A 20,855-nucleotide genomic window follows, 5' to 3' on the forward strand; every position below is an offset into this window, starting at 1 on the left:
CCAATCTCCAACCTTCCTTTTCTCTCAAAGAGTCTTGAAAGAGTAGTTGTAAAACAGCTAACTGATCATCTGCAGAGGAACGGTTTATTTGAAGAGTTTCAGTCAGGTTTCAGAATTCATCACAGTACAGAAACAGCATTACTGAAGGTTACAAATGATCTTCTTACAGCCTCTGACAGTGGACTCATCTCTGTTCTTGTCCTGTTGGACCTCAGTGCAGCTTTTGATACTGTTGACCATAACATTTTATTACAGAGATTAGAGCTTGCTATAGGTATTAAAGGTACTGCACTGCAGTGGTTTGAATCATATTTATCTCATAGACTCCAATTTGTTCATGTAAATGGGGAGTCTTCTTCACACACTAAGGTTAATTATGGAGTTCCACAGGGTTCTGTGCTAGGACCAATTTTATTTACATTATACATGCTTCCCTTAGGCAGTATTATTAGAAAGCACTGCATCAATTTTCATTGTTATGCAGATGATACTCAGCTTTACCTATCAATGAAGCCAGATGACACACATCAATTAGTCAAACTGCAGGAATGTCTTAAAGATATTAAGGCCTGGATGACCTTTAATTTCTGCTTCTAAATTCAGATAAAACTGAAATTCTTGTTCTCGGCCCCACAAATCTTAGAAACATGGTGTCTAACCAGATACTTACTCTGGATGGCATTACTTTGGCCTCCAGTAACACTGTGAGAAATCTTGGAGTCATTTTTGACCAGGATATGTCCTTCAATGCACATATTAAACAAATATGTAGGACCGCTTTTTTGCATTTGCGCAATATTTCTAAAATTAGAAACATCCTTTCTCTCAGAGTGATGCTGAAAAGCTAATTCATGCATTTATTACTTCTAGGGTGGACTATTGTAATTCATTATTATCAGGCTGTCCTAAAAGCTCCCTGAAAAGCCTTCAGCTGATCCAAAATGCTGCAGCTAGAGTACTGACAGGGACTAGAAAGAGAGAGCATATTTCTCCCATATTGGCTTCTCTTCATTGGCTCCCTGTTAAATCTAAAATAGAATTTAAAATTCTTCTCCTCACATACAAGGTCTTGAATAATCAGGCACCATCTTATCTCAAAGACCTCATAGTACCATATCACCACAATAGAGCACTTCGCTCTCAGACTGCTGGCTTACTTGTGGTTCCTAGGATACTTAAGAGTAGAATGGGAGGCAGAGCCTTCAGCTTTCAGGCGCCTCTTCTGTGGAACCAGCTTCCAGCTTGGATTCGGGAGACAGACACCCTCTCTATTTTTAGGATTAGGCTTAAAACTTTCCTTTATGATAAAGCTTATAGTTAGGGCTGGATCAGGTGACCCTGAACCATCCCTTAGTTATGCTGCTATAGGCCTAGTCTGCTGGGGGGTTCACATAATGCACTGTTTCTTCTCATTCACCTTATTTACTTTGTTTATACTCCACTCTGCATTTAATCATTAATTGATATTAATCTCTGGCTCTCTTCCACAGCATGTCTTTCTCTCCCCTCAGCCCAACCGGTCGCGGCAGATGACTGCCCCTCCCTGAGCCTGGTTCTGCTGGAGGTTTCTTCCTGTTAAAAGGGAGTTTTTCCTTTCCACTGTCGCCAAGTGCTTGCTCATAGGGGGTCGTTTTGACTGTTGGGTTTTCTCTGTATTATTGTAGGGTCTTTACCCACAATACAAAGCGCCTTGAGGCGACAGTTTGTTGTGATTTGGCGCTATATAAATAAAATTGAATTGAATTGAAAAAATTGCTTTACTGAAATCAAGAGAGCACCAAATACATACACAAAATTTCAGCCCAGTATCTCAAATCGTCTTTGAGCTATCGCATATCAAAGTAACCCCCTGCCTGCACCTTGGTAAAACTGCTGGAACAGTGGTTTTTAGGCCCCCTTGCGCAAAAAAGTAAACAAGATAGCCATGGTTTTTGTCTGTATTCCTGTCAGTCATACCCTCTTGTGTACATAAAATCAAATATCACTTAATTAGAAGGAATATTTATAAAGTTATGGCCTTGAAAAAAATACCTTCCTGGTCAATTGCCCCAGTCATGCTTTAGACAAAATAGCATTTTTGAAAGATCCCTACACAAAATGTGTGCACAGTTGAAGCTGGAAACCACTATTTACTCAATTAAACATGTAAGGAGAGTTAGCCTATTTTTTTTTTTAATTTATTTAACCAAACCTTTAAGATATTAACATCTAAATATGCTTTCAGGACATTTTTCTGCCCTCACCAAATCGTTCAGATCAGTCATTTTTTGAAAGAAGCCTATGAAAATTGGGGGGGGGGGGGTTGAGGGTAAGGGATAAGGGTACTTTCCCATCACTGTTATTACCATCTTCATTATTCAGGCTTAATTTATGCTTCAGCAGGAAACCTACGCCATAACTACGTTATAACCACAAACCTTCCTGCATCCTATGCCATAACCATCACATAACATGACGTGCACCTCCCAAGAAATGCAACTACATGTCGGGTTGATTGTGGCGTGCTCAGCACCGTCAGTTCCACTCGTGGGTTTCTGGCTACTTTTACGCCGCAGTTTTTAAATTTATCGGTGCGAGACTAACAATCATAGCATCTAAAAATGTTAGCTGGGTCCCAAAATTTGATTTGTTTATATCAGCCGGCACTGCATGTGAAACACCGGGACATAACCGCGTATGTTATGGTCAACAGTACTGAACGCTGCACCGAGGACTAACTGTGTGAGTAGAGTTTAGACAGCTGCTCTGCACTGTGTTGGCACATGGCACAGAAGAGCATAATAATGGAGGAATTATATCCTTAAAGTTAAACTTTCAGAAAGACTTCTACTGTAATTATATTTATTCCCCACTGCTGTGAAATCAATTATTGTGAATTTAAACATTATTAAGAAATGATCAGACAAAAGAGGATTTTCAGGGATTACTTTTAGATCTTGCATGTCTTTGGACTGTGGGAGGAAACGAGAGTACCTGGAGAAAACCCACGCAACCACGGGGAGAACAGGTGAACTTCACACAAAGGCCCAGGCCAAGGTGGATTCAAACCCAGAGCTTCCAGCTGTGAGGCAACAGTGCTAACCACCATGCCACCATGCTTGTGGTGATTCTAAATTGCCCATAGGTGTGAATGTGAGTGTGAATGGTTGTCTGTTTCTGTGTTAGCCATGCAGCAGGCTGGCAACCTGTACAGGGTGTACCCTGCCTCTCGCCCTATGACAGCTGGGATAGGCTCCACCCCCACCCCCATGAGCCTGAACAGGATAAGCAGAAGAGAATGGATGGGTGGACTTTTAAATCTTCAGTTTCTATGCCATATATCAGAACAAGATCCAGAGTGTGATTAAAGTGGTGGGTGGGCTCATTTACATTTTGAGAGAAGCCAATTTAGTCTAATAATAAATGCAGTGTTGAGGCTGTCATTTTCAGCATTGTGTGAGGAATGAATACCTGCACCCAAGAAATTAAATTATGTTTCTTTCACGCATGGCGTGGTTTGTAGTGATGCTTGGAGATTTTGCTGTGTGAAAAGAAACCAAACCATGGGGAAAAGTTACAAGTTTGCAAACTCATGAACTTATTTGGACCAGAGTGAATGAACTATAGGTGTGGCAACATGATTACTATTCTCTCGTGCTAAAGTGGTATTTTACAAGATGTTTGAATCCCATTTCTTTCCATTTGAAGCTTGTCATTTAAACTGGTAGCTCGTCATCTGAACTGGGAGATAGTCAAGTAAACTGGGAGTTGATTTTGTAAATATTGTTTAAACTGGGAGCTTGTCATGTGAACTGGAAGTTTATTGTGTGTGAGTTTGTGAAGTAAACTGAGAGCAGCTGTGGTTTAGTCTGTGGTAAAACATGAATGTTTCCAGTGACATCAACAGAAAGAGACAAAACAAGAAACTAAACTTCAAAGTGAAATAGGCCGTATATTTATCAGGGTCAGAGGTCACTTTTGGGGGGGGGCATTGGATGATGATCGTTATCTGCAGAAAGTTTTAACTTAATAAATGCAGTTTATTGATTGGATTGGTGAATGAGCCAATTCATTACCATGATGTCAAATCAAAGCACTGAAGCAAAGCATTCTAGGATATCTGATATATGTAATTCAGCCTCAAGCAACGAGGAGCCTGACTACAGACAAGATATAGGAAATCGTGTGACATCATCAGCACACAGATTTAAACATTAGATTATTGATTACAGCATTTGAAGTCTTCAGCTCAGAGAAAACTGTGAATATTTCAAACTAACATCACTCTTTTGTGACAAAGGAGCATAAAACCTTTGCCAGGATTATAATTGAGTCATGTGAAGTTTCCAAATGTTCCATCTCCATATCAGCAGGCCATACTTTCACTGACTAGATTCAAAAAACATAAAAGTTTGACAGAAAACATCAAACCGCAGAAAAAATGTTTTAAAGATCATTAAAAGCCCTGTTGCTCATCATCATACAGTACCCTGCATCCTTGACCACAGGCGAACTACTGCATGTTTGCATCACTGATCAAACTTTCCATTCAGAAATGGAAGATTTGGAAAGCTGCCCTGCAGTTTTACTCTGAGTGGCCTCTGACCTTTAAAGTAACTCAGTGGAACATCTCTGCTGTGGCTGACAGAGAGCCATCATCTATCAGTGAAGCTGACATTTGAAGAAATTAGAAATGCTCACAGTGGGAAGATTAAAGCAGAATTTGTATCCAGTAATGGCAGAAATAATGAAATCCTCCATAAAAAAAAATAAGGCTGTTCCACGCCATCACACACAGGGCTGCACAGCCCAGAATGATCATGATGAGCCTGTTCACCACTGCTGAGTCCTCCTGTGAATTTTTGGATACTTTTCACTGCAGTTTTTGAATTTATTGGTGAGAAAATAAAAATGAGGAATAATAATCAAAGCATTAACATAAAGGACTCTCAAATTCCTGCAGGGATATTGTTGAAACTATCGGAATGAACATGAAGGAATGAATAAATTGAAAAACAACAACAAAAATCTAGAGGGACAATTATGTTTGCATCTGAAAAACTGACCATAAAGAGGGAGGACCCAAGAAATCCCAGCATTTTTTGTTCTGTCAGCCAGCACCACAGGTAAAACACTGAGAGATGACAAGGTAATTCACACACAACAGACATCGGCCACTTGTGTACATAGCCCCCACAAAGACCTAGTGCAGGAGACTAATTCAGGTCTAATAGTGAGTATCTAACAAAGCTAGCGTTTCTGAGTAGCTCTTCCAACAGAGAACCAGCATTGCGGCCATGCAGGAAGGTGACAACCATAATGGACCATTTTCAGCAAAAAAGAATAACTGCTGGCTAGTTAATAGACAGGAGCACCGCCAGCGGGAGGATGCATGGATAAATGTGTTTGAGACTGGGATGTCCACACCACTGTGTGGCACACACAAATACAAACACAAACCGTCTTGAAAAGCTGTATTTGAGCTTTGATTCCTTCAAATGCTCAAAGGCAGATGAGTCATTCTTCAGGGCAGGTCCCTGAAGAAACAGATTTCCCATTCAACATAGTGGAGTTCGTTTTTTGTGGGGTAGGCCAAAAACACCACCTCCGACATTATTAGCAGAGGTTATTTCTAGCTTTAACGCTATATTGGTTATACTCTAGTGTCAGGTGTCCGATTTAGAATGCTTGTGCAGCGGGGAGAGGAGGCTGGGAATATTGCCCTTACACCTCTGGCTATACTTCCAGCCTCCACCTTACACTCGGCACTCCGCTCCACACCTCGCTTTGTCCGGTGCACGTTCACGCAAGCCACGCCTCTCTGATCGACCAGCAAACATGGCCCGCCATTGGAGGGGAGCCGCTGGAGGCCCAGTCACTCTCAGGCAGTGGGTTCCTCCAGCCCGCGGGATTCATAGGGGATGCTGTGGAGATTCTAGCAGGGTCAGAGTGCCTCTTCCCTGGGTTACTGTGGAGAGTGTCCCCCTATTCATTGGAGGAGCTCCAGGGGAGAGATGAGGAGGGTTGTGGCAGGGCCAGAGGGCGTTTCTCCTGGGTCAGTGAGTGGAGAGTGTCTGAGAGCTCCAGGGGATGCTGTAGATATTGTGGCGGGGTCAGAGGGCCTCTTCCTCGGGCAGAGTGTGTGGAGAGGCCCCCCCTCTTCTGTGGAGGAGCTCCAGGGGATGCTGTGGAGATTGTGGCAGGGTGAGAGTGCCTCTTCCCCAGGCACAGTGTGTGGAGTGCCCCGGAGCGGTGCGTGGATGGAGATAGCAGCCACAGATGGCTGAGGTTGAGGCCCTGTCATCGGCCACATCCTGTCGGAAGGTGTTGGTGTGTCCTGGAGGCTGCTTTACAGGGCGTGGTGGGTGTCTGCCCATCTCCAGGGAGCGCTGAGGCACCCCTGGATGACGGTTGGGTGTCCCGGTGTGCAGATGGAGGTGGCAGCCACGGACCAGTGCAGTGGCCGAAGCCCTGTCCTCAACCACGGCCTGTTGGATGAATCTTTCCCACCCCCAGATCAGGAGTACCAGGGGTACTAATAGTACCTTCCTTTTCTTTTAACAGGGGCGGGGGGCAGTCAAATAAAACCCAGGCTGGAGTGATCCTTTCTGGGCATGATTTTGTAGTCTATCCCCCCACTAATAAAATGAGTCTATGCTACCCACAATGAATGCACAATATGGAAGTTTTGATCATTTATTAACACAATTTTTTTAAACAGAAATGGCATTCAATATTTGGTGTGACCACCCTTTGCTTTAATGGTTGAATGTAGTCGTCTTTGTATCCCCTCCACGAGTCTGGTGATCAGGTCGCTTGGTATTGTCCCCCAGGCATTTTGGAGTGTGGCCCACAATGCTTCTCGCAATGTCAGCCTTCTCTTCTCCTTCTCGCATTTCATGTGGTCCCAGATTGATTCAATGACATTCAGGTCCGGGCTCTGTGGGGGCCATGGCATCAGCTTCAGGGTGCCAGCCTCCTCTTTCCTCTGGAGAAACCTTTGGACCATGGTTGCCGTGTGCTTTGGGTGATTGTCCTGCTGCAGGATGAATCCTTCTCCAATCAGGCGCCTGCTGGATGGAATTACATTGTGAATCAGGATCTGGCAGTACTTCTCGGCATTCAAAATCCAGTCAATCCTCACAAGGTCCCTGGGGCCATGTGCCGCGATGCACCCCCAAACCTGAATCGAGCCACCCCATGCTTAACAGTTGGGTGCAGGCACTGGTCACAGTAACGCTCCCAGACCCTCCTGCACACAAATTGTCATGTCCGCACGCCGAAGATCTCAAATTTGGACTCATCCAAATTTGGACTGTTCCCTTTATTTTTTTGAGCTGTGTGTGTGTGTGTGCGCGTGTGTGTGTGTAAAAAATAAAATGTTATATTTAAAGGGAAGGTATGTGTGAGTAACACTATGGCAGGAGTTGAGTGGCAGGTGGGCTGATTAGGTTCGGGGGGGGGGGGGGGGGGGGGGGGGTCTTGGGGGAGTTTGGGCCGGTGCCTTCTGGTCTTTAGGTCTGTTCACTGTCCCTAAGCTCATGTGGTGCTCTGGGTTCCTTTTCTGAGAACCTGTGCTGCCTGGGTGAGACTGGGTTGTGCTCTTGGCCTCTGTTGGTTTTGGCGAGGGCCTCAGGAACTGATGTAGACCTTCTTGCAGGTTTCTGCCTTGGCACAGGGGTTTCCACTGCTTCTTGGCCTTTGATGCAGGTTGCAGACACTTGGGTTCTTGTCGCCATCCTGTGTTGTGATGTTTGGACTCACCACACTGCTTGGTATGGTTTCTGCTACTCTTTGTCCTTGTTTACTTTTTTGTAAAAGGAAAAAAAAAAAAATCTTGTGTGATGAGTTGGGCTCACCACGTTGGATTTGGGAGGGATCACGTGCATGTCCTCACAGGTGCATGAATACGAGCACACACGCACACACACACACACACACACCCACCCTAACCCTCAGCCTGTAGCAGATAGCACAAAAGACTCTAAATAAATACCGAACATAGATACATCTGTGAGATGGTTATGAATATTGTAATGGAAAATTTGTTTTTCAACTCAAATAACCTCTGTGTACTTCTTTGGTATGGTTGCAATTTTCTAGTACAAAGTGTGCAAAGTAGGAAACGAATTTCTTTCTAGGTTGTGTCCAAGGCCATGACGCACTTATTATCAGGCTGAAGTTACATGGTGGTGGGAAACTGAACTCCCCACAGATAACAGAACAAGACTGTACTCAACACAATGACTATAAAGGAACTGTGGTTATTTTGCTCTTTGGTCAATGCTGATGCAAAGACTGTTCCTGTTGTATTGATCCCTTTTGCAAAGGTTATAGTCTTACTTTCAATAAATCATCATAAAATCAGTTTGGTTTCAGGGCTCAACTTATTTTTCCACAACAAATATTCAATTCAATTTCATTTATATAGCACCAAATCACAAACAGTTGCCTCAAGGCACTTTGTATTGTAGGTAAAGACCCTACAATAATACAGAGAAAACCCAACAGTCAAAACGACCCCCTATGAGCAGCATTTGGCAACAGTGGGAAGGAAAAACTCCCTTTTAACAGGAAGAAACCTCCAGCAGAACCAGGCTCACGGAGGGGCAGTCATCTGCCACAACTGGTTGGGGCTGAGGGGAGAGACAGGACAAAAGACATGCTGTGGAAGAGAGACGGAGATAAATAATAATTAATCATTAAATACAGAGTGAAGTGTAAACACAGTAAATAAGATGAATGAAAAGAAAGTGCATTATGGGAACCCCCCCCAGCAGCTGAGGCCTATAGCAGCATAACTAAGGGAGGTTTCAGGGTCACCTAATCCAGCCCTAACTATATACGCTTGATCAAAAAGGAAAGTTTTAAGATGATCTCTTAAAAATAGAGAGGGTGTCTGTCTCCCAAATTCAACCTGGGAGCTGGTTCCACAGAAGAGGGGCCTGAAAGCTGAAGGCTCTGCCTCCCATTCTACTCTTAAGTATCCTAGGAACCACAAGTAGAATAGAATAGAATGCCTTTATTGTCATTATACAGGATGTACAAAGTAAGCCAGCAGTCTGAGAGCGAAGTGCTTTGTTGGGGTGATATGGGACTAGGAGGTCTTTAAGATAAGATGGGGCCTGATTATTCAAGACCTTGTAGGTGAGGAGAAGGATTTTAAATGCTATTCTAGATTTAACAGGGAGCCAATGAAGAGAAGCCAATATGGGAGAAATCTGCTCTCTTTTTCTAGTCCCCGTCAGTACTCTAGCTGCAGCATTTTGGATCAGCTGAAGGCTTTTCAGGGAGCTTTTAGGACAGCCTGATAATAATGAATTACAATAATCGAGCCTAGAAGTAATAAATGCATGAATGAGCTTTTCAGCATCACTCTGAGAAAGGATGTTTCTAATTTTAGAAATATTGCGCAAATGCAAAAAAGCGGTCCTACATATTTGTTTAATATGTGCATTGAAGGACATATCCTGGTCAAAAATGACCAAGATTTCTCACAGTGTTACTGGAGGCCAAAGTAATGCCATCCAGAGTAAGTATCTGCTTTGACAACATGTTTCTAAGATTTGTGGGGCCGAGTACAAGAATTTCAGTTTTATCTGAATTTAGAAGCAGGAAATTAGAGGTCATCCAGGCCTTAATATCTTTAAGACATTCCTGCAGTTTAACTAATTGATGTGTGTCATCTGGCTTCATTGATAGGTATAGCTGAGTATCATCTGCATAACAATGAAAATTGATGTAGTGCTTTCTAATAATACTGCCTAAGGGAAGCATGTATAATGTAAATAAAATTGGTCCTAGCACAGAACCCTGTGGAACTCCATAATTAACCTTAGTGTGTGAAGAAGACTCCCCATTTACATGAACAAATTGGAGTCTATGAGATAAATATGATTCAAACCACTGCAGTGCAGTACCTTTAATACCTATAGCAAGCTCTAATCTCTGTAATAAAATGTTATGGTCAACAGTATCAAAAGCTGCACTGAGGTCCAACAGGACAAGAACAGAGATGAGTCCACTGTCAGAGGCTGTAAGAAGATCATTTGTAACCTTCAGTAATGCTGTTTCTGTACTGTGATGAATTCTGAAACCTGACTGAAACTCTTCAAATAAACCGTTCCTCTGCAGATGATCAGTTAGCTGTTTTACAACTACTCTTTCAAGACTCTTTGAGAGAAAAGGAAGGTTGGAGATTGGCCTATAATTAGCTAAGACAGCTGGGTCAGTGATGGCTTTTTAAGTAGAGGTTTAATTACAGCCACCTTGAAGGTCTGTGGTACATAGCCAACTAATAAAGACTGATTGATCATTTTTAAGATTGAAGCATCAATAATTGGAAAGACTTCTGTGAACAGTCTAGTAGGAATGGGATCTAATAAACATGTTGCTGGTTTGGAGGAAGTAACTATTGAAGTTAACTCTGAAAGATCAACTGGAGCAAAAGAGTCTAAACAAATACCAGCAGTGCTGAAAGCAGCCGGACATGAAGAATAATCTTTGAGATGGTTATGAATAATTTTTTCTCGAATGTCTAAAATTTTATTTGTAAAGAAATCCATGAAGTCACTACTAGTTAACGTGAAAGGAATACTCGGCTCTACAGAGCGCTGACTCTTTGTCAGCCTGGCTACAGTGCTGAAAAGAAACCTGGGGTTGTTCTTATTTTCTTCAATTAATGATGAGTAGTAAGATGTCCTAGCTTTATGGAGGGCTTTTTTATAGAGCAACAAACTCTTTTTCCAGGCTAAATGAGCATCTTCTAAATTTAGTGAGACGCCATTCCCTCTCCAGCTTTCGGGTTATCTGCTTTAAGCTGTGCGTTTGTGAATTATACCACAGAGTCAGGCACTTCTGATTTGAAGCTTTCCTTTTCAGAGGAGCCACAGTATCCAAAGTTATACGCAGTGATGATGTAAAACTATTGACGAGATAATCGACCTCACTGGGAGCAGAGTTTAGGTAGCTGCTCTGCACTGTGTTGGCACATGGCACTGAAGAGCATAACAATGAAGGAATTAGATCCTTAAACTTAGTTACAGCACTTTCAGAAAGACTTCTACTGTAATAAAACTTATTCCCCACTGCTGTGTAATCCATTAAAGTAAATGTAAATGTTACTAAGAAATGATCAGACAGGAGGGGGCTTTCAGGGAATACTGTTAAGTCTTCAGTTTCTATGCCATATGTCAGGACAAGATCCAGAGTATGATTAAAGTGGTGGGTGGGCTCCTTTACATTTTGAGAGAAGCCAATTGAATCTAACAATAGATTAAATGCAGTGTTGAGGCTGTCATTCTCAGCATCTACATGGATGTTGAAATCACCCACTATAATTATTTTATCTGAACTGAGCACTAAATCAGATAAAAAGTCTGAGAAATCAGACAGAAACTGAGTAAGGACCAGGTGGACGATAGATAATAACAAATAAAACATGTTTTTGATTTTCCCAATTAGGATGGACAAGACTAAGAGTCAGGCTTTCAAAAGAATGAAAACTTTGTCTGGGTCTTTGATTAATTAATAAATTAATTTATGTTCCTAGCACTGAAATCCCAGTTAGACAGTTCGTTATTTTTGTATGTAACATGAAGCTTTTACAGTCGTTCACTCGTCAACAGGCTGTAAGGACGGAGACAGCGATGATTTCACAGATTTATAATGAGCGCAGCTGCAGCTGTCAGACTGTCAGTCAGTTCCTCTAAAACATTTACTGTAGTTACTGTAGCATCACTGTTACGTCACACTGATCTGGATGAAGCTTTAGATGCAGAACACACTTTGGATGGAAAAATGTCTGGATCAAAAGATGATGTGAATATTTAAGTGAAGATGAGGCTTGAAAACTGAACTAAATGTATTTAAAGTGACTTAAATGATGTCAAAACTTTAGAAGTTATGGTGTCTGAAATTCAGAGTGTGAATCTCGACATATTTTCCACTGAGGATCACCTAAATCGGAGATCATCGGCTCTATAACGGATCAGCAAACCGTGTCTGAGTCCACCTTCACAGCAGGAGGATCCAAATGGATCAGGATCACGGATTCAGACCAGATAAGGCCCAGATCCAGTTCAGGCTCCAGTCATTTTCCAGCTCATCCAGTCCGGATCCATTAATAATGGAATCATTTTCCCAACACGATCTGCATTCTTTACTAAAAATCTTGTTACTCATTTTTATCCAGTAATAGCAGAAATATTGAAATTTTCCCCTTAACGCCTGTTGTTGCAAATATGCGACTAACCGTTTGATTCAATCAACCAGCCAAGATAGCGCCTGTATTCCCCCAATGCCCTTTAGTGCATATTCGCTACGGACCTAGGAACCTTTGACAAGCACTTGTTTCTACTGGGATCGCAAAGTGGCGGACTTATTTCCTGTTTACGCACGAGGATTACTCTGTTACTCCTAGCTATCGGTAGGAGGCTGGAAAATTTGATCCTGGGGTGTATATAAGGTAAGTTGTGCTAAGATAAAAATACTCACCTGCTTATTGTGGTCTTATACACTCGACATAATGATGTGAAATATTTGTGACAAGTGTTTTTGAAGTTATGCGACAGTAGGCCATAAGGCTAACCGCTAACTAGCACTATATAGAGAAACGCTTTTCAGGTTAGACCTGGTTTAGTGTTTAGACCCAGTATAGACCAGGTTTAGACCAGGTCCACAACTGGTCCAGATCCAGTCTAGATCTGGTTTAAACTTGGTTTAGACTTGCTATTTACAATAAACAATAAACTGGACTGGACTCATAACACTGATGCGCTCTACAGGAAGGGTCAGAGCAGACTCTACCTGCTGAGAAGGCTGAGGTCTTTTGGAGTGCAGGGGACACTCCTGAAGACCTTCTATGACTCTGTGGTGGCATCAGCCATCTTCTATGCAGCAGTATGTTGGAGCAGCAGCTTGTCTACAGCTGAGAGGAAGAGGATAGACAAGCTCATCAGGAAAGCCAGCTCTGTCCTAGGATGTCCTCTCGACTCAGTGCAGGTGGTGGGAGACAGAAGGACTCTGACCAAAATAACATCACTGATGGACAAGGTCTCCCATCCCATGCATGAAACTGTTGCTGAGCTGGAGAGCTCCTTCAGTGACAGACTGCTGCATCCTAAATGCACAAAGGAGCGTTACCGCAGATCCTTCCTCCCAGCAGCTGTAAGACTTTATAACCATCACTGCTCCCAACAAAAACCACAATAGCCTACACAATGTAGGATAATATATAATATACTGTAAATAGTCCGGCCTGTTAAGGTTCAACACACAGGCACATCATGTACATTGTATATAGTGTTATTATTAGTAGTATTAAGGTTAATCTTGTTTGTTGATTTTATTTATTTATATATATATATATATATATATATATATATATATATATATATATATATATATATATATATATATTCTCTTTTCTTAATAGTGTAAATTATTATATTCTTATTTATATTTATAATAACTGCGGCTGCTGTTACACCCAAATTTCCCCTCTGTGGGACAATAAAGGCTGTTTCTTCTTCTTTATTTATCTAGAGCTCAATGAATACTTCCATGTTTTATGGGAAGCACGTATGTGCGCAGCTTCACATCAGACCCCCCCCCAGATGACAGTGATGATAGTTGTCTCTGTGACAGTGCAGGCAGCGATGAGGAATATTTACCCAAGCCAGGTTATGATGAGAGCAGCAGTGAGAGTGACATGAGCAGCAGTGAAGAAGAAAATGTTCCTAAGCCAGGTGAACCAGGATTAGCACCAGCACCAGACAAATGTTGATAAATTTTGATGTTGGCTGGTAGATTTTTGATTGAAAATGCTGAATTTCGTTTCATACATTTTCACATTTCTAATTTTGATCCCTGCAGATGGTGATGGGAGCAGCAGTGAGGAGGAGGTTGTCACCACCAGTGGCCAAGCAGCAAGACAGAAGCAAAAGAGACCAAACAAAGAAAAAGTGGCGTGGAAGACTGTGAAACAGACTCAGAGCTCTGCAAAAAATGTGCCCATGTGGCAAGGTGCTCTCCCAGACAATGTCTCAAGACTGCCTATTGAATATTTCAGACAGTTTTTTGATACTGAACTCTTAACTCTAATTGTGAATCAGATTAATCTGTACAGCACACAAGAAAATCCAAATCATGCCTTGAAATTAGACCAGAAGGAATTGGAGCAGTTTATTGGAACTGTTTTATACATGAGTGTTATCCGCTTGCCTTGCTCTAGAATCTACTGGTCTAATGCATGTCGTGTCGACCAGGTGGCCGATATGATGCCCCGTGACAGGTGGGAAGAAATTAAGCATTGCATTCATTTCAGTGACAACACGGCACCCAACAACAGTGACAGGCTGTTCAAAATTAGGCCATTAATTGATTCCCTGCTCCCCAAATTCCAAGCTCTGCCTCAAGAACAGATGATGTCAATTGACGAACAAATGGTGCCATTCAAAGGCAGATCTGTTCTAAAACAGTACATCCTGAAAAAGCCGTACAAATGGGGCTACAAAATCTTTGTTTTGTGTGACACAAAAGGCCTGGTACACTCATTTGATGTTTATGCAGGGAAATCTAATCCTCCACCGGGTTCACAAGACGTTGGGGCAAGCAGGAATGTTGTGCTAAAACTTGCACAAGTTATTGAAGGCTCTGTCAACCACCTGCTGTACTTTGATAACTGGTTTTTCTCGCTCGATTTGTTTGTAGCTCTTGCAAAGAGAGGGATACCAGCCCTCGGCACTGTTTGGCAAAATCGCCTGCGAGACTGCAGTTTCAGCAAAGATGAAACACTCAAAAAGAAGGGAAAAGGGACATTTGAGGAGCCAGTGGCGGTTTCTGATATGGGCGACATGGGCAGCCGCCCAGGGCGGCATTTCATCTAGGGCGGCATGACCGCCCCCCTCCCCCCAACGCATTGCGATCGCCGCAGCAACGCCTACCGCACTGCTCCACTTGTGGGATAATGGGCGCCCTCTGCTTGCTGTGTATTGCATGTAGCTTTCTGCCATGGTCAGACAGGTTGTAACAGAAGAAAAAGGGCAGGCGGGGGATTCTCTCTCTGTCTCGCTGTCACTGCTTCACTCGATCGTCACACACACAGCGCTGCCCCGCCCCCTTCTCCTCTCAGCCTGGGGTGCGAGTCGAGTGAAGCAGTGATGGCGTGAGAGTGAGACTGTCAGCCGGGTTCATTCATTCATGCCTGTACAGTTTGGGCCTGGTTACAGCCAACAGTAACCGCTGAATTATAAATAAAGGCGACTTTTGCTGGCAGTCTCTCGCCAAACCTTTCATCCTCACGGACACTGCCATATCAAGATTAACGCGAAGTGTATGTCCTAATATTGAAAAGTTTTGCGAGATCTCGCAAAAGTAACTCAGGATCTCGCAAAACTTTTGCGAGATATGCAAAACTGACTTTTTTTTTTTTTTTCCTCCCATGTTCCACAGAATGAATCTGTGCGTCTAATAAAATTAGATGCACACAACTGATAGAACACAAAGCCAATTTCATTTATAATACTGTAAATATGGTCATTAAATCACAGTATTTGTGTGAACCCGAATCCTGATAAAAAAAATAACACAAATACGAATCTAGACAGTTTGGACAAATGTTGGTGGATGGCGCAGTGTTGCCAGATTGGGCAGCTTGTGAACACATTGGGGTGGAATATTATATAGATATTTCTATATAATTATAAAATTATATAGATATATAATTTTACAATAAAAACTTCCTAAAAACCTACCAATATGGTGAAAAGCAGCCAAAATTTTAACAAGTTACCCAAAGCTTGTATATTTAAATATATATCACACCTGGTGCTATTAACATGAGTTTCAGTGGAGGTTTTGTTGTGTTGGGCTGGCAACTGTCAGTCAGATCTGACAACCCTGGGGATGGGCGGTGGTGGTGGCGAATTGTGGCAGATGGAAAGGAAAAGGTCAAAGCCATCAGGTGCACAGTTTAGGAAAAAGAGAAAAGAAGAGGAGAAACAAGCAAAGATAAAGGTAAGCAGAAGCTGTGTAATATTTCAGTTTCTTCCATGTTTTTTCAAATAAAAATTTAAAAGAAGGCCCTGTGACAGGCTGGCGACCTGTTCAGGGTGTACCCTGCCTCTCGCCCTATGACAGCTGGGATAGGCTCCAGCCCCCCCGCGACCCTGACCAGGATAAGCGGAAGCGAATGGATGGATGGATGGAAATTTAAAAGAAATTCTGAGTGTGCCTGTGATGGTGGGGGGACCTTCTGTTAAAGTCTGTCTGTCAGACCATGGCAGAAAGCTACATACACCACACAGCAGTCGCTCATTACCCCCCCAAGTGTAGTAGTGCGGCAATCGCTATTGTGTGTGTGTGTGTGTGGGGGGGGGGGGGGGGGGGGGGGGCTTTCCATTGCACAGGCCCTCTGCATGCAAGGCAAAGATCTGACGGCCAAAAAGAGGGGGCGGCTGTCATCGGACATGGAGCGAGAATTCCAGAAAAAGCAGCGCAGGGGACCAACTAAGGCTATTCCCACACAAGATGTCCGTGCTGATGGAGTGGGTCACTGGCTGCAAATTGACAGTGTGCGGCAATGCTGCAAATTTCCAAAGTACATGGGCCACACAAGCATTAAGTGCACAAAATGTGACGTTCACCTGTGCCTAACTAAGACCAAAAACTGCTTCTGTGCATTCCACAAATAAGAAAGACAGAAAGACATTAAGTTACATAGTTTGTTTACATTGTTGTGCCTGTGTGTGTGTGTATGGGTTTGTGTGGGTGTATGGGTGTGTGGGTGTCTGTGGGTGTGTGGGTGTCAGCCCCTGTTCCATAAAGTTAAAAAGTCGATCCTGGCCTAAATTACTGGATCGGATATCGGAAAGAAATATAAAATGCAATCCGATCCGATCCGACCCACATTAGCTGGATTACAGGTCTCCATCGTTTTCTTCTTGTGGGTTTGCGGTTGACCAAACCATCTTAAAGCTGCATTACCGCCATCTACTGGAATGGAGTGGGGATCAGGAAATAAACCCCTCAATTCTCCGTTACTGCGACGGATTCCCTTTGACACTGAGTGGATGATCGTTGACATGTTTTTCCATGCCTCCACCGCTCTCTGCGTGTTCGTGTGTTGTGCTCGCTGTGCTGAGAATTTCAGCTACTTCAGCTCCCGGACATACTGCTAGCGAGCTAGTGATTGTCCGGTACCAGAAGGACCCCTTCCCCGTCAAAATATTTGATACTTTAATCCTTGATTAGTGACTAAATATAGACCTGCAGTAGAAACCCACCCACAGCACACACTGTTCACACTCCTGCCGTCTGGCAGACGTTACAGGAGTGTAAAAGCAAGAACAACCAGACTAAAACAGTTTCTATCCACAGGCCATCAGGCTACTGAACCACTGACTGATTACCAAACTGTGATTACCTGCCTTTCTTTCATCTGTATATATTGCACTTGCTTTATTATTTATTTATTTTTATTTTCTACTTTTACTTTCCTAATATACTAGTTCTTAAATTTTATTTTAACTTAGTTGCTTATTTCAATTGTTTGTAAAGCAGTCGCAAGTAAGAATTTCATTGCTCAGCATAACCACAGTGTTTTGCGGTGTACATGACAATAAACTTCTTGAAACGTATTTAGGAGAATGCTTGTGAATTATAAAGCATTACAAGATTACGCTCATGCAGCCCCCAGTTTTTCAACATTAACACTATTGACGCAACAGCAGCAGTCAACTGATTTACCTGCAGTCTGTCTGCACAAGCGCAAAGAGACGGAGTAGGTGAGCTCAGATGGAGCAGAAGAAAGCTTTTCTCCCTGTAAGCACCATTAAACCTTTACTGGGAAACAGCTGGAGGTCCTTCATCAACCACTTGATCAGTAAGTGAAGAAAAGAGAACTTTGTAGCTGCTCCAGCCATTCTTTGTTTCACACAGGGAAAAACTGCAGTACGGATAAAAGATTGATTTTTTTGTATGTGAGACTGTTGACGTATGTAAAAATGTATCCAGGCATTTGAAATTAATTGTTTTTTGTTTTGTTTTTTTTTTTTTAAAAGATCAGATTTGTATCGGTATCGGACCTAAAAAAGTGGTATCGTGCCATCCCTAATACCTATAGTGTCCAATACGCCCACACCCTGTCACGGTAAATCCTACAAAGCATCGAATGTGGCTCTGTGGCGTCGGACCCCATGCCCAGGCAATCCCACTTAAATCTTTGTTGTTCTAAAATTGTGCAGCCCTGTTATAAAAATATACGCAACACATCAGCATACACACACACAGTTTAAAATAATTAAAACAATTCTCCAAACCTACTATTGCAGCGTATATTATTCAACCTTTTACCAAACGCCGCTGCAGGCTAAGACGTGAATGTATACTGAAGACGCGTTCTTTCCTATCATTTACTACAGACTTTATTGCTCAGTCTCACAGTCTAAGAAAGCAAACACTTACTTTTGTTGATTGCATTTCATATCACCGTGCAATGGCATTTCCAACAAAGGTGTTAAACAGTCAACAGAAAAGTTAATCACTCACACTCACCCCGCACAAGATCCAGCTCTGCTGTACACCTGCAAGCACTCAAATTAGTACCACCACCACACCCAAGGTGCCACCCACAAATCAAATGTAACCACGCCCACACCTGGCAGTACAACAGAGTAAAAGATCAGGAAAGAAAAATAATATGGCTCCCACACCTACCACAATCGCATGCACAAAGCACGTGGAGCCAAACAACCACCTAGCCATCCACCGGAAACTGGCACCTCCCTACAACACTGCCAGCTTCCTTTTTATTGAGTTTTAGACCCAGGGAAAGTGCAACCCCTTGTGATACATCTGCCTTCTCCCAGGAGCGTACCCCGGCTAGGTCGCTACTATTATTGCCACTTGTGCCTGTGTCATTTCACTGCAATTTACCACAGAGCACAGGCAGTTTCATTCACAATGTGCACCTTTGATTTCTCCACGTCGTACATGCGCTTGATTTCATGGGCTACACAAACAGAAATGACAACCGCCATGAAGCGAGGAGAAGAAAGAGGAAAAATGAAGATTAAATGAAAATTTCAGGCTTCCAATTCAACAAAAAAATCCCAGCATGAAAGGTAAATAACAACCTTTATGTATTTTGATACACAAATTGAAAATTTAATGCAAATTTTAGGGTTGCAACGATTCTACGAGTTACTCAATTTGATTATTAAAAATCCTCGACACAAATTTGTTGCTTCTATGGTTTGTTTTAACTCTGCAGCTCAGGTGTCTCCATGTAAGCGAAGCATTTCATCACATTAGCGGCATTAAAGTTCTCTGTCGCTGCTACAGATTCCAACAAAACGACCCTTTAACACGAGTGGATCACGGCTGACAAGTTTTTCCACCCAGTGCTCTGTGCTGTGAGAGTGCGTGTGCGCACGCACGCGTATGTGTTGTGCAGAGAATGTCAGCTGTTATTTTTTCTTTACATCAGCTGTAGCCACCAGAACTGATCGCTATAACCACAGTTTGCTAGCAGGGGTGCCATTAGCACTAGTGATCATTCAGTGAGGAAGGAACCCCTCTCCACCCCCCTTCAGTAGAGGGGCTCCATCAAAATGTTTTTTATGCTTTAATCCCTGATTAGCGACTAAAAATAGACCTGCAGTAGAAATTTAATTTGGAGGATGCTTGTGAATAAAAAGCATTACAGCATGAAGCTCATACAGCCCCCAGTTTTCAACAAAAACACCACAGCAGCTGTTTTACGTGCAGTCTGTCTGCACACCGGCGGCAAGCGCAAAGAGGCGAAGCCATTACTGCATGCCATGCCCATGTGAGATGGCCTTCATGCCATCTCACATGGGCAGGGCATGCAGTCTGGTCCAGATATCTGTAAACTGTTTGAAATGGTTTTATTAAATTTAATAATTGGACTACTTATTCCATTTGTTTGTGTCATTCATGTTCGATAAACGAACACGCAGAAACCTAAAGGCTTAAGCAGCACACACTCTTGTTATTTAATTCTTTCAATGGACACATTTGTTCTTTGATGCCATGACAAATAAAACGATGTGTAAACCATGTGGGGCGACTATCTCGGGTAAAAACACAACAGATCTTAAACAACATCTGCAAACCAGTCACCCAGATCTCCATGCAGAGGTCAGCGTTTTAATGTCATGCAGGGTAAAGTGTTTTTCCCAGTTTAGCGTTTGTGTTTAGAGAAAATCTCCACACCGCGGTGGATTAGCCTTTCCTAATCTTAGTCCTGAACACTGCCCTGTACCTTTCAGAGCGTCCTGCTGTAAAACGCTCGTATTAGCTCAGTAAGGTGGTGTTAATGATCAGGTGTGTGGGAAGCAGGTGAAACGCTAATGTTAATATTATTAATAATATTCCATAACTTTTAATAAATGTTTAATTTTGTGTGTGTATAATGACTAATTCAAGGGAACTGAAGAAAAAACATTTACATTTCACACCCTTTATATTTTAGTCGACTAAATCGACTGTAGATTTAGTCGACTATATTCTTATGATAATTCATCGACTAAAACTAAAACTATTCAGATGACTAAATTATGACCAAAACTAAATTACATTTTCATCAAAAGACTGTGACTAAAACTAAATCAAAATTTGCTGTCAAAATTAATACTGGTGCTAAGACTCTGATTGGTTGTTTTTTGACCGGGGAGCGGTTCAGGGAGGAGGTGGAGGAGCTCCAATTTCTTTTTTTTTATTTATTTTTTTTTTACATATTATCTGTCTCATACTGTCATGACAAGTTGACAGTTTTAACTAATATTTAAAAAACAGATTGTTTATAAAAGTTACATACTGAAGCTTTAATCTGTATAAGAGATAAACTTGTG

At 42.4% G+C, this 20,855-nt stretch overlaps 1 protein-coding gene across 3 annotated transcripts; it reads left to right on the forward strand.

Moving 5' to 3' along the window:
* The first annotated feature begins 12,337 nt into the window (after positions 1 to 12,337).
* On the forward strand, positions 12,338 to 14,897 carry LOC115790838 (piggyBac transposable element-derived protein 3-like). Of its 3 annotated transcripts, none has more exons than XM_030744804.1 (3): positions 12,375 to 12,445; positions 13,525 to 13,727; positions 13,855 to 14,897. In XM_030744804.1, the coding sequence occupies exons 2-3, from the start codon at positions 13,550 to 13,552 to the stop codon at positions 14,865 to 14,867; spliced, it is 1,191 nt and encodes a 396-aa protein (XP_030600664.1). In that variant the 5' UTR covers positions 12,375 to 12,445; positions 13,525 to 13,549; the 3' UTR covers positions 14,868 to 14,897. The 3 variants fall into 3 exon arrangements, 2 of the variants coding, with proteins under 2 accessions (XP_030600664.1, XP_030600665.1); XM_030744805.1 differs by lacking the exon at positions 12,375 to 12,445 and adding an exon at positions 13,088 to 13,146; XR_004020818.1 differs by lacking the exon at positions 13,525 to 13,727 and having other exon boundaries at positions 12,338 to 12,445.
* Positions 14,898 to 20,855: the final 5,958 nt, after the last annotated feature.

This window comes from Archocentrus centrarchus, chromosome 13 (genome assembly GCF_007364275.1).
Source record: "Archocentrus centrarchus isolate MPI-CPG fArcCen1 chromosome 13, fArcCen1, whole genome shotgun sequence".
Taxonomy (NCBI): Eukaryota; Metazoa; Chordata; class Actinopteri; order Cichliformes; family Cichlidae; genus Archocentrus; species Archocentrus centrarchus.